The sequence below is a fragment of the Melozone crissalis genome, unplaced genomic scaffold, assembly GCF_028551555.1.
Source record: "Melozone crissalis strain CALT ecotype California unplaced genomic scaffold, PUWL_Pcris_2 ptg000014l_1, whole genome shotgun sequence".
NCBI lineage: Eukaryota > Metazoa > Chordata > Aves > Passeriformes > Passerellidae > Melozone > Melozone crissalis.
This window is the reverse complement of record NW_026535792.1, coordinates 16,117,951-16,132,025: the sequence shown is the minus strand read 5'-3', so window position 1 is coordinate 16,132,025 and position 14,075 is coordinate 16,117,951. Positions and strand designations below refer to the sequence as shown.

Here is a 14,075-nt window from a genome sequence, read left to right as displayed (position 1 = left end):
GGGCGGAGGCGGCCGGGGGTGTCACTTGCGGGCAGCGGCAGCGGTTCGGGAGCGGGAACGGGCCTCTCTCGCCTAGGCTTTTCTGGTCTACCAGCGAAAGGTACCAAATACCGTCAGGATATACTGAGAATTATCCTACTGTTAAACATCAGTGAGGCCTGTCAGACTGAAGTGATTTATTACAGTCTGACTGAGTTCGAGGAGCGTTTGGACATGGTAGGAGTGACTATTCGAGATGCCCTGCACAGGATACAGGGTTGGGCTGGATGATGCTGATGGGTCCCCTCCACCTCGGCATATTCTGTGGTTCTGTATTACCAGAATTTGAGGCAAGCATCAACAAACCCTGCAAGGGGAAGATGATCAGGAAATGAGGTGTGCCAAAGCTTTATACCAAAAAGGAACAAGCATTAGTCTTGCTTAAGGGTGCAACTCACAAGTAACGCTTCTGAGGCAAAGAGAAAGGGAAGCGAGGCTTTGTAAGAGTTATTAATAACTGGATCAATACAAGTTTTAATAACTGTTCAACACAGATAATAGAAAGCTGTAAAATAAATTTAGCCTCATTGACCACTCAGACAAACTGAAAATACATCGTGTAAATGAGCAGGGGCCTCCCCAAGAATATAATTCCTAACAGCTGTCACATGAAATTGGGATTGCTCTGATCCCGACCCCACTGTGTCAAATTAATCGTTGTTACTGGGTTGAGATTTATGTAGGACCATTGTTAGATTTGTTTTTTCTCTTTTCAATACAAGAGTCTTTTCAAAATTCTTCCTTTAGCCAGAAAGAGGTGAGTTTAACCTACCTGTGTTTCCATGAACACCATTGTTTAGGCAAAGCCCCAAGGTAATGGAAATTGCTGCACTGTCCAGTCCCTTCCATGACTGATCCCTGTTCACCCCCAATTCTATTAACTGTGAAGAGCTACGACAGTTCATTTTGAAGATCCGAGAGTAAAATATTGCAATAAATCAGTAAATGTGTTATTGCAATTTCCTGCCTGTATAAGAAATGTCTTTCCATTAAAAAATCTAATAGTGAGTTAAGTCTAATATCTTTTATTGGTTTAAATGTCAAATTTCCCATCAGTATTTAATAAATCACATGTACAAAATGTGAATTGAGTCCTTCTACTTGCGGCATGTGTAGACAAAGCAAATCCTATGAGCAATCAAGTCAGAAATATGATTTGATTAGATTCTGAAATAGCACTCAGGATACTTTGTTTTCTTTGTCTGATGCATTAGTAACACTACAAAAAATGTCTTTGCTGTGTATCTCAAGGGTTGACAAGTGTATCAGACTGGACATTTCAGTACACAACCTGCAAGACCACATTTATAATTATTGAATTCATTATATCCTATATATTAGGAAAAAAATCAGAGAAAAAGCAAAAGAATCAGAGAAAAAAACAGAGAAAATCATATTCTTCTCCATGTCAAAATACAACAGACCCTTCCCAGCTCACAGTTAAACCAGTTGTGAAATAAAATTCAAGACCATTCTGGTATGAATGCGGGGGAAGGGGGGGGGGGGGAGAGAGAAGTTTTTCTGTTCCCTCCATTATTTTAACCACTTGCATAGCAAATACATCACTATTGTAAGTTAAAAGGGAGTATCAGTGAAGCTATTTTTAAATCAGAATATCAGTCATGCTATATAAAAACTTTTTTATGTGGTGAACTTCCTGACTTTTCTGGAAAATCTGCCCTTCCTTCAAGCCAAATCACATGCAGTGTGTCACAAATCTATTTGGAGCCCTTCTTTTGGACACAAAGAAAAAGAGAATGTTAAAAGGTCATGTTCAACTTCTCTGTGAGATCTGCAAGTGTAAATTGGGTCTGTTGGACTGTCAGCATGAGACCAGCTGTCCAGCAGCACAAGCACCAGTTCCTGAGCAGTTATTTCTAACAAGTCAAGTTATCCATCTGGTGTTCACTGTAAGTTTTTGACATTTCTGCATTTCAGTTTTATAAATCACTGCTTGACTTGAATAAGCCTTAATTCATTTTATTCTAATGTATGTCATTTATACACTGTCAGAATTGATTGACAGTAGCTTTCTTTAGATAGGCTTCCATTTTGACATATTTTGTTATTGTCACATAAACATTTTAAGCTGCATGAGGCCATTTATCTAAGACCTGCATGCAAAGATTATCCTTCCTTTTTCCATTATAAAAGTTGTTGATTTTAGGTTTAAATAAGGGCAAAAACTGAGCAGCAGTTTATGAAGATCATCACATTTAAATACTCTGTGTTTGGATTTCCAAGTGACAGTAATTTGCTTTGGTAGTACCCAAATATAACTTCTTGAATGTTCTAATTGTTTCATAAGACTTTGCAGAAAGTATTTTATACTCTGCAGACATTACTGACCTGTTTTTCTAGTTCTTTGCATTTAGTGCAGTTATTAATATCTGAGGAAATAGGTTATGAGAGGAGTTTCTTCTGATGCTGTATCTGATTTGGCATCAAACCAGAACAGCAGGATTTGATGCAACACAGTATCAGGGCACTCAGCTCAGCCACATATTGAGGAGGCAGCTGATAAATAATAAGTGCATTGTCAAAGGATGGCACTGTGAGGGATTTGGATGAAATCTTCATGGCTCAGCTCTCTGCTCTGAATCCCAGGTGAGTGATGTATCATTTCTGAGAGGTGTTGTTGCTGCTGCAGATCCAACTGAAGCGTGTATGATCTCCCAAGCCATCTATTGCCATCCTTGCAGGACTTTTAATGTTTTAGAGATGACAGCCTGAGCTGTCCAGGTTATCATTTAGGCCTCTTTCTTCTTGCTATTCCTGTCACACACAGGGAAACGCATTATTCTTTTCACATCATGCTTTTACATGCTTGAACACTCCTACCACATCCCCTTTTGTCTTATCAGATTCCACTTGTCTGGTGTTTCTTCACAAATCACATTTCCCAAGCCTCTGACCCCGTGAGGAAGGCTGACCTCTTCACTGTCCCCACCCGTCCCCAGGTGGGCAAGCTGGACGCAGTAGCCCAAACCACACTTCAGTGTTACATCCCAGGATTAGGTGCCTGTTTTATACCTGTACCCCATGTATTGCACACAGTTATTTACTGTCCCCTTTTTCTCTGCTCCCAGCAGTGGGGAGGGGCTGGGTGCTGAGGGGCTGACTGCCATGACTCAGTGATCACACTGGCACAGGAAGCCACATCAGGCTGACAGCAGCTGGACATGAGCGCAGGTGGGCAACAAGGCCCAGGACCCCTGGGCAGTGCCAGCAGTGCTGTGGCAGCAGGAGCAGGGCAGTGACCATCCATCCCCTGTGCTGGGCTCTGCTGAGGTCACACCTCACACCCTGGGCTCTCATGGGGGCCCCTCACAACAAGGAAGACATGGAGGAGCTCCAGCATGTCCAGAGGAGGGAACAGAGCTGGGGAAGGGTCTGGAGCAACAGGAGCAGCCAAGGGAGCTGCAGGGGCTCAGTCTGGAGGAAAGGAGGCCCGGGGAGACTCTTGCTCTCCACAATTTACCAACAGGAGGTAAGGGCTGGTCTCCTGCCAGGCAATGGTGACAGGATGAGAGGCAATGGCCTCAAACTGTACCAGTGGAGATTTAGGTTGGACATCTGCAGGAATTTATTCACAAAAACAGTGATTAGACATTGGAACAGGATGCCCAGGGAGGTGATGGAGCCACTGTCCCTGGAGGTGTTTAAGGAAAGACTAGCCATGACACTTGGTGCCGTGGTCCAGGTGACAAGGTGTTGTTCAGTCATAGATGGGACTCAGTGGTCTAAGATGCCTTTCCCAAGCGTATCGATTCTGTGACCGCACCCCAACGTTTCCTCAGGGGCTGAGGGCAGCCCCGAGCTTGGCCCTGCCCGAGGGGCCGCGGGAACCTCCTCAGTGGCCTCCTCAGGGTGGGGCGAGGCGCGGGCAAGGCGAGGGCACCGCCTCACCGGCGTGGGCCGGGCATGGCCGGGCGGGGCGGGTGGAAGGCGTGGGGCCAGGTGAGGGCATCGCCTCACCGGCAGGCGCCCCGCATGCGCAGGCCGGGCGGGCGGGGCCGGCACGGCTGCGGGCGGGCGGTGGCGGCGGGGTGCGATGACGTCAGCGCGGCGGGACGCGCGCGGGCGGGACGGCGCGGCGGAGAGCGTGAGTGGCCGGCGCGCGGGCTCGGCGCGAGCGGGCAGCGCGCGGGAGGCGCGGGCAAGATGGCGGTGGGCCCGCCTCACCCCCCCACAGCCCCGGCGGGCGGCTCCGCCACACGGCCCGGCCAGGCGGGGCGCGGATAGCCTGGTTGCTACAGGCGACCGGGAGCGGTGGGTGTGGGTCAGGCCGTGCCTTGAGGGAGAAACGGGCTGTCCGTCTGAGCCAGCCCCTCGCGGCGTTCTCGCACTGCCCGTGGGGAGACTCGGGCTCAGCCTGAGGGGGGTCCCGGTGCTTGGGACCTCGCCCGTCCTTCAGGCCCCCCTGTCCTCAGCGGGAGTTGTGCGTGGGGGGAATGGCACCCTCGCTGAGGAAATTCGCTGTGAAGCCGTGTCAAATGCCACATGCTGTATGGCTGTTTGCATCTTAGAAACTGCTCATGTCGTTCCTAGTGTAAAGCCCTGCTCTTCCTTTGCTGTCGGAGACAAAATCACGGCTGACAGCACAGAAGGTCTCGCAGTGTACTCAGGGTCTGCCTTCTCTGTGCAGTTCTCTAAATACAGAATCTTATTTCTGCATTATTTGCAAATGAACTGCACTACTGGGAAAATACGTGGATCCTCGTATTCTCTCCTCAAATATATATGTCAGTTTAATCTGCTTTCATTATCCCTCGATTACAATCAAGTTTGCTGTACAAGAGATGTTTTCTAAGATGCTTCAGTGTTTGAAGACTCAGTGGTGGGTCTGTTCTGATGGCTGAAGTGATGCAGAAGTACAATCTTTGTTTTCAAAAACTCCATCCAGCTGCATTACATTTTGGTTTGTATGGGTTCAGTAGGTTGTCTTAAGGCATACAGAGATCCGTGGGCTTGTTGGCACAGGCTGGGCTAAATCCCTTTAGAAAATTCAGCTATTTCTGTAATGTGAGAACAGGTGAACAGTCTGCTTAAAGCAGTGTCATTCATGGTAAAGGTCAACAAAATCTGACTTTGGACCTGATTAAAGGTTAATACTGTCTTTTTACCTGACCTTGCATAATTTAGAAGTGTCTTTAATTTCCATTTAGTGTCTGATTCTTCAGATAAGTAAGATTAGACTGCACTCAGCTGTTTAGAATTTATCAACCTTAAAGCCAAGGTTTTAACTTTATTTCAGAATTGTTAGCACTGTTTTGGAAATTCTTGATAAACCTATAAATATTTGCACCTGTGGCCTTTCTTCATTTGTGGCAATGGTTCTGTTACAGCTGCATAAAGTGTTCACTTTGCCAGAGCTCACTTGTACAGGAGCCTTCACATCTTAGAGTTCCATGAGAACAGAAGTTTCAGTTTTATTTTACTTCGTCATTGATTAGCTGATGCTGATTGTTAGTGCATCTCTGATTTGTTTTTCTTTCTGAACTGATCACCAACTTGCCCAGTTTTCTGTCCCAGGAAAGATTATTCTACTTGCATCACTGTTCTAGGGCAGTCCATGCAATGATTTGTTCGAAAGTTTTGATAGTGTTTGTACTGTTTCCTGTCTAACCACATATAAAATTACATTTTTCTGTAGTGTCAGTCTCTTTTTGTTTTCTTCTTGGACTTTTGGCTGTTTTTAGTTAGGAGCAATGCAAACACTTTACAAATAAAATTATCTTCTGACAACCTTACTGTGTTCATCTGATGTACATGACCTAAATGCTGCCAGCAAGCTAAAAGTAGTTTAGAAGTGGTTTAAGGTAAAATAATTAATTGCATTTTTTTGGCACAGGTATGAAAACTCAATGGGGTCATCCAAAAATGTAATAAGTGAGCCTGTTGATGCAGAGGAAGGCTATAACATGATGGTAAGGCATTCAGTAGGTATTACACTGTATGGTGTTTTTTCAATAGCAAGAAAAACTAATTTTTCATGTTGAGATTAATTAATTAATCAGTTCATTTGTACCTTCTATGAAAGTATTGATTCTAGGAGCTAAATAAATGTTATTCATTAACACTGTAGAGCGGAACCTTCAAAAAGGAGTTTTACAGTAGAATAAATCTGAGCATTTCTTCTGTTTTGTATTTTTTCTAGTTGTGTTAGTATGTGGGGGTTTTGCATTCATTCTTTTTTCAGCTGGCTCCCATTTTAAACTGCTTTCATCCAAGCTGTGCTGCAGTGTAAGACCTCAGTGTTTGTGGTGTTCTTAGAAGGGGCTGAGCTTAGAGCTGAATGACTTTTCCTTGGGAATGCAGAGGATGAACTGCTCGGTTTGTTTACATCAATGTATTTACATCTGTGAGCATCATTTAAAAAAGAATCCTCATAAAAGGTCCTTTAGTATTTATAGCCATGACAAGAAGCAGTACAGACTAAATAATGAGCATTTGCTGTTTGAGGCTGAGCAGTTTCTGGTCCCTCCTTTGGCCTGAGGGCTGATTGGATGCAGAGCAGGTGGCAGAAGGAAACTCCTCTGGCTAGCTGAGTGGCAAACAGCAGGGATTCAGGTGAGGGGGCACTCAGAGCCAGGGGTCAGTGTGTGAGGGAGGGGCCTGCAGTGAGCTCTTGTCAGATGGAAAGGCTGTTCCTGGCCACTCCTGCCTTTGGCACAGTGATTCTCACTTCTGGCTGTGCAGTTCTTCATTGCTGACTCCTGCTGGGGCCTCCCTTTTGACTGAGGTCCAGGTTACAGAGATGAGAATTTTAAGTTAGGCTCTACAAAATACCTTGAAATGTCATGATGAGATACTTATTGTTTCCTTTTAAGCTTTTCTGGCTTGTATAAAAATAAATAATTTGGGAAGTTAGTTTGTTGTGGACTAATGCAAAGTCTTACACTCAGTTCATTAAGCAATAAGGGATTAAAAACCCAAACCAAACTTGCTGCAGCAGAAATGGTCACTCTTACTAGAAATTCCTAGCAAGAATAGGCAATTAGTTGTATAGAATAAGGATAGATTAGAGCCAGTTCTGTACAGGTTCTGGGGGTTTTATGTGCTTTACTTGAGTTGCTTTGGGCCAAGGTCTGTAATTTTACTCTTTTTTCCACAACCTCACAGTTTGAGCAGTGCTGTTTCTTCCTGTGTTGTGTTGCCTGGTAGTGTCTGTGGGCAGTCTGTGAGGCACTAGATGGCACACTGTGACTTCCAGAAAGGCAACTGAGGACATCTGCATGAGAGAAACCCAAGTTAAAACCTATTAGATTAGCATTAAAGTAAAAGGAGTTTCTCGTTTGTGTTATTTTCCTGCTGCCTTAAAAAATTCTAGCCACTCATCTTATATATTTGTTTTTAGTGTAATTTTATTGTATTCTCTTTCTAAAGATGTAGCAGTGGTTGCAGGCTTGAGCCATATGATGGTAAAAATGAAAAGAGGAAAGATGTACCTCCTGATTAGTTCTATAGAAAATCAGTCTGTTTGTGCCTAAAGTAATTCTTATGTTTGTTTAACTCCTTTATGGTTAAGTTGGCCCGTGTTTAAAGCTAACCTGGTCAGCAGTTTGTGCTATCATGGCACATAAGTGTATCATCACTGTACATTATTTGGCTTTGTTGCAAGTTACTTTTTGAGGATTAACTTTCCTACACTGTAGAAGAGGCAAGATTTTATCTGATTGACATCTGTCAGTTGGTACAAACACTTTTAATGTACTTGGTTTCAGATGTCTTGTGATGGTGCACCTCCCACGTGCAAAGAACTGTTTATTAGGTAAATGGAGAGCATCCCAGGGTCTCTTATTCTGTCTTTGAGTGGTTGCAGCTTTGCAGTAACAGCCCATCACAGTTGCCAGGAAATACTTTCTAGGTTCTTGTCTTCTCAGTGAGAGAGCTGGGATTTTATTCATGCTTCAGATGGTTCCCATACAGCTCATGCCTTTCTCCAGGCTCTCACCAATCAGCCAACACGTGTATTTTAAAGGCTCATGCTGCCTTCAGCTTGTATAATTAGTTCTAATTGACACAGGGTAATTAAAACATTTGTGAAGTCTGCTGTGATGTCCCAGCAGCATTGCCAAGCAATTAAATGAAAGTGATGTGGTCTGAAGGTACCCACCCTGAGGGCTGGGTGGTAACTCCCGTGCCATGCTGATGAGTAAATCTGCTCCTGTGCAGAAGAATGGCAATGAAAAGGAATGCATCCACCTGTTTCAGATATTTGAGGAAAATTCAGCACCATGTTGGATGGTGTAGCCACATACTGGATGAAATCATCATGTCAAACCAAAGATTTCTCTTTCTTGTGTGCCCATCCATGTATTTCTTGTTTTCAGGCTTCTTTCCAACGCTCCAACAGCCATGACAAAGTGAGGAAAATTGTGGCAGAGGAGGGACGGACAGCAAGGAACCTGATAGCCTGGAGTGTCCCACTGGAAAACAAGGAGGATGATGGTATGTGTTTAACAGTCTTCCAGCTCTTTGCACTTCCATCCCTCTGTCAGCTGGAGTTCCTCATCTGGAAATATTTTCCTTACATAAAATTTCTCTATTAAAAATATTCTGCTTAGCATACATAGTGTAATTTAGAAGTTTTTTTACAAAATATGCCTTGTAGTTGGCAGGTCACTTTGTAAAACCTTCCAGTGGCAGATTCAAAACTGTTTTAATTTATCTGCAAGTGACATCTAAGACTGTTTCCTTCTGCTGATGTTGTCAAGATAGTTGTGTAACACAATGATGTTGTCCTAAAGTGCTCTCTTGTAACTGGGGAGTTTGGAATTGTAGGGATGACTTAGAACAATCTAACAAATTTCTCTCTGTGTTGTAAAACAAAGAAACTTGGAAGTTTCTTTTGGGATCACTTCAGCTTTGGTAGATGCCAATGAAGACTCTCTAAAGAAGGGGATATGTGGGGACAGCTTTCTGTAATGCAAGTCCTCAGAACAGTTTTATTACTGTTGTAATACTCTCTTGTGGTATGATGACTTAAAGAGCCAGGAATTGACTTTTATTTTTATCCTACTCAAGCTGTTCCAGATGTCTGAATGCTGGTTTTGAGAACTTCATCTCAAATATTTTTGTAGCTGCATGTCCCTGTCCAGGTGCTGGAGATTTTAAGTGTCTAAAAGTAAATTTTTTTATGCTGTGAAGATGGTTAAACATGGGAACCAGCTGCCTTGAAAAACTGTGGGCATCATCTTCCTTGGAGATGCTCAAAACCTCCGTGGACATAGCTCTGGGCAGCCTGGAGGTTGAGTTAATCCATCTCTAGAGGTTCCTTCCAACTCAGCTGCTCTGTGATTCTGCCAGTGGAAAAGACATTTCTAACAAATGTTATGTCTTAAGGTGCAAGATAATTCACCCTATATCTGGTGCAAAGTTTCAACTGTCTTAAAGCAGAGTAGAATTGGGGCCCAAAGTATTTCCAGATTCCCAATTGCAGTTCTGGGGAAGGTGGTGATATGAACGTGTATGAGGTAAGGGAACATGTTGTGCATTTCCAGTAGTATTTTTGAGCAACTGGTGGGTTGATTCATTGTCTGTTATTTTTGAATACTACCTTGCTTGTAATATTATTTTAGAAACTTTAACGCTTTTTCCTTCAAAATATCTCTGAGTTGTAGATGAATATTTGCTCTAACAAATTCTGCTAAACCATGATAAATGAGTGTAAAAGTGAATTTTTAGCTTTCATTGAATAGTAGTTATGTACAGTAATTAAAATCTAAGTAGCTGTATTAATTTCCTTCTTTTGGTCATATTAACCCCATTGTAGGTTTTAAACTTTGTCAGTGGTGCTTTCTTTTTAATATTTCTTAAATTATAAGCTGACCTTTTTGCACAATGCAAAGGATCTGATGATTATTGCCTGATGGAAATTTTCCCTGTGAAAAGGAACTTGTGGTTAGTAAAAGCCTGGCAGAGGCAGATCCTTTATCTCTTGGCCCTTGCCTGGCATGGGGGGTGTTTATGTTGGTGTCACTGAGCTCTGGTTCATGTTTTACTGCTCCTTCCATGTGTGCTGTGTCCCTGAGGGATGACACAGCAACATTATGGATTAGGACAGTTCTGACTTGTTCAAGGGTTGTGTAAATCAGGCCAAAGGTTCAGGGTGCCCGAGCCAATCCTGCCACTCTCCTGTACAAAGCAGAATTTTGTGTTTGGACAGTTTCTTCTGCTCATAATGTTCAGAGGTATTGATTTGGCAGCACCAGTGTGTGATTTAACATTTTAAATTATATACTGTTATTCATAATGAGATTTTTTTTCCAGACACAGTGAAGGTATGAGCACTTTTTATTACTAGGTTTATAGAGGGTTTTATAGAGGATTGATTAATTAAAATGCTGAATTCACCTTTTCCATTTGTATCCTTTTTCTATTTCCTTTAAAAATTGTGTGCTTGTGTTCTTCCCATTTTTTTCCTCTTGCTCTGAAAGACTTGTGTATTTTATATAGCATACATAGATAAAAGAGAAATCAAAACCTCCTGATTCCATTCTGTAAATGCATAGTTCCAGCCAGTAAACAGTATTTCCTTAAAAAGGAAAGAGATTTCTGGACTGGCAGGTGATAGGTCTGTTGTGTGTTTTGGAGCAGTGTGCACCCCAGTTATGTCAGATCTGAAATTCTAATTATGAATACAGATCAATGCCATGACAGAATCCCAGGCATGGTGGTGATGGTGTAGGAGAGAGAGTGACTGTAACACTTTCCAGCCATTGAAATTCAGATACTCCTTCACAGAATTCAGTAGTACACACCAGATTCTGCTGGATAAACTAATCAACCCTGTTGTCAGCTTGGTGTCTCAGGAGGAGTCTGGAAACAGAAATATTCACTCTTCTGGTCTTCTGTCTCCAGAATGGAATTTGCATTCCAAACCTGCAGCCAGCAGTCACCAATTGCAGTCACATTGCTTTTGCCCACCTTGGAAGGCTGTGATAATTCCAGTGGAGGGTTTCAGAATTTTTTCCTTTGTAATTATTTCACATACCTAGAACTAAGTTTGAGGCACTGAATGCAGATAAGCAACTACACACAAATTCGCAACAGTTAAAAATTGCAGAGGCTTGACATGTAAATGTTAATAGATGGTAAGATACCTTTGGAACTTTGAGATGTGTAGAAAAATTGGAAAATCTGGTATTTGTGACTGTTCTCTTCCTATTCCCTATTTGTTTAAAATCACTTGGGCTCTTGCCATACAGCATTCATTTGCAGATTAAGCATTTCAGGGTAAGGAAACATATTTTAGTGGTTGAAAGGTACCTGGCACACTTTGAGGAGCTTGCAGCATATTCCACTGTTTTAGCAGGAGACTGCTGCAGAAAATAAGTGTGGAGGGAAGGGGACTCTTAAAGGCTCATCAGTTCCAAGCCTTGAATTTCACTGGAATGAATGGGAATCCAGTCTAGTGCAGGTAGGTGAATACAGGGCCATTATATTCTGGGTGAGACCCTTACAGTAATTTATAAAATTAATTTTGTGCAAAATCTATTGCTGTAATTCAATTTAGAGGTGGGAAAACATGGAGAATTTTGGTTATATCCATGCTTGAAGGCAGTCATTTCTCCAGATCCTTAGCACAGTACAGTTAGAAAAATAGCATCTAGTGCTGCTCTACAAACTTGTAGGAAGATGTGGTTCAAAATATGATTAGAAACTTCAGTGTGCTTCCTCAGTATAAAATTACCATTTCTGCTGAGGGTGTGATGATGAGCAGTGTCAAAGACATTGAAACAACGTGTGCAGTTGATTTCTGCCATAGCCAGGACAGAAATGAAGGCAGCAATTAACTCCTAGATGTGAAGGCAATTCCCACATTTCCCATACCAGTAAAACTATCCAAAAGAGAGAGGTGAGCAGGATGGTTATTGAGGTTGTTAGGTAAAATATAGCTTTTGAAAATAGGTTATCACTGGGGTTTTTTGGCAGGTATTGGCACCTCTGTTTTTGGACAGGAAGACTTCACAAATCATAAGCCCTGTGTGCTTCATATTTAAACAGCAGACAGGGAGGAAATGGACTTCTAGTGTAAAATATGGCTGTAGCTCCTCCAATGCTGCAGAACTTTGATACTTTATATATTTCACATGGGCAACTTAATAACTAAAGGAGATGATCGTCTTGGGTCACCATTGTTCTCTCCTTACAGTTCAGTCAGTTGCTAGCAGGGGGTGCCCTTCAGGGGTCAGTGAAGTCTGTGCCTCTCTTAGCAATGCCAGCAAGGTGTAGCTACACACCAGTTACACACCAGTTACACACCAGTCACCCTGAACATACAAACAGCCATTGGGCACTGCTGCCACTGCTTGGGAGTATAGAGAGACAAAAGCAGAAATAATCTTCTCATTACCAGAGCCATTATTGTAAAATAATGAACAAGGAAAGGAACAAGAAAGCTTGAAAATGTGGCTGCTGCTGAAATGCAGTTTTCTGGCCTACACACCTTAAGAAAAAGTTACTCCTTGCCCCTCACTATATTAAGTTTGCAAAACCTGCTATTTTGCACCTAAATATCTGCCCAATGTAGAATGTGCCTGGAAACTTGCTTTTGTCTTTAGAAGGGACTTGTTCAGACATTTCACAGATCTTAGATGATGAATTGTTATTCTGGGTTTTATAGAATCTAAAAAGTCTGCTACTTGATGTGTTCTCTGCCCCTTTTTAATTTTAGTGAACCCTTATTTGTGGCAAACCTTTTCACTGTGCAAGTCCTGTATGCCATTGCCTTCAAAACCTTGTCTTTGCAGAATGTAAATCACATCAGAAGAGAGATTTCAATCAGAAGATTGAAATAGTTCTGTTATCAGAAGTCTGCCATGGAACTGTTCCCCAGTTCAAGCTTTTTAGTAACTAGGAAGGTTTTATACAGGTAGTGACTGAATGATTTTTTTTTCCCCCCTAAATGCTGCTAAATTGAGTTCAATATATTAGTTTATACCTGTTTTTTGGCTAATGTAGCATTTTAAAAATGAATTATCAAGCAAATAATTTTTAATTTGTTTTAAATTAAAAGCCTTGTTGCCTGGAATAGTCAGTGATCCAAACCAGCTGTGCAAACCATCTGTACCACTGCTTGATTAAGACAGGTTTGCAGCTACTTTACATAACCAGAGCAATGTAAAACAGCTGGGCTGCATTTGGGAATTTGGCCTCAACTGTTAAAAACTCAACTGGACAATTCTGAAATTTAAGAATATCTCCATGGTCTAGAGAGGACTGTATTCAACTAATGCATTGCTTTGCTTGGCTTCATCCAGCTAAATAATCTTGAAACTTCTCTTTGGATGTAATCTTTGCTAGAGAAAACTCTGGCCATAGTTACTGTTTTGTTTTAACTTGCTTACATTTTTGGTAACTGGATCCTATGATTTCTGTGTTGAACAAGTTTAGATACTTGGAGGAATAATTCTTTTTACATTACCCTTTAGCAAATCTCAAAGATTAAGTGCACACAGATCAGGTTGGTCTAGGCTAACACAGATTTTTCTATGCAAAGATAACTGAATCAGTTAATTGCCACCAGTGCAGCACTGAGACCTGGGATCACCCCCTCTGACTGGGGGAATTGAAACTGATTTTGGAAGCATAGTTGCTAAAGTCACTTTGTATAAACAGTGGAGGAAGACAGGTATGTTTGAGAAGGGATTTCATGTCTAAAGGAGGATGACTTGTGTTCTGTGAGTGTTTTTCTCTCTTCCTTGGCTATCTAGATGTTGATGAACTAAATCCTGACCTAAGTTCTGTTTTTTCCCATCTTTCTTGGCAGAACAGCTCCAGAAGAACTAAATCATTACATTTGGTTTTCCTAATAAATGTATTTCTTGTTTTAATTCTATAATAGCTGATTAAGCAATCAATCAAAAGCAGACTTCTTAAAATTTATATAGAAAGCTAGAATAATGTTTGACATGTAGATTGTAATTGTATGAATTTTAGAAGGACTGAAAACTCAAAGCTTTACCTTTGTTTAATGAAGTCTGTGTGTCTTGCCTTTCTTGTATTTTTTTCATTCTCTAGTGTTTTCT

At 41.9% G+C, this 14,075-nt stretch overlaps 1 protein-coding gene across 1 annotated transcript in view; it reads left to right on the top strand.

Moving 5' to 3' along the window:
* The first annotated feature begins 5,893 nt into the window (after nt 1-5,893).
* SCAPER (S-phase cyclin A associated protein in the ER) overlaps nt 5,894-14,075 on the top strand; it is a 132,878-nt gene continuing 124,696 nt past the window's right edge. The window contains exons 1-2 of the mRNA XM_054272915.1: nt 5,894-5,969; nt 8,376-8,493. Coding sequence (XP_054128890.1) covers nt 5,907-5,969; nt 8,376-8,493 — 181 coding nt within the window. The 5' untranslated portion in view covers nt 5,894-5,906. The remainder of the gene's footprint in view (nt 5,970-8,375; nt 8,494-14,075) is intronic.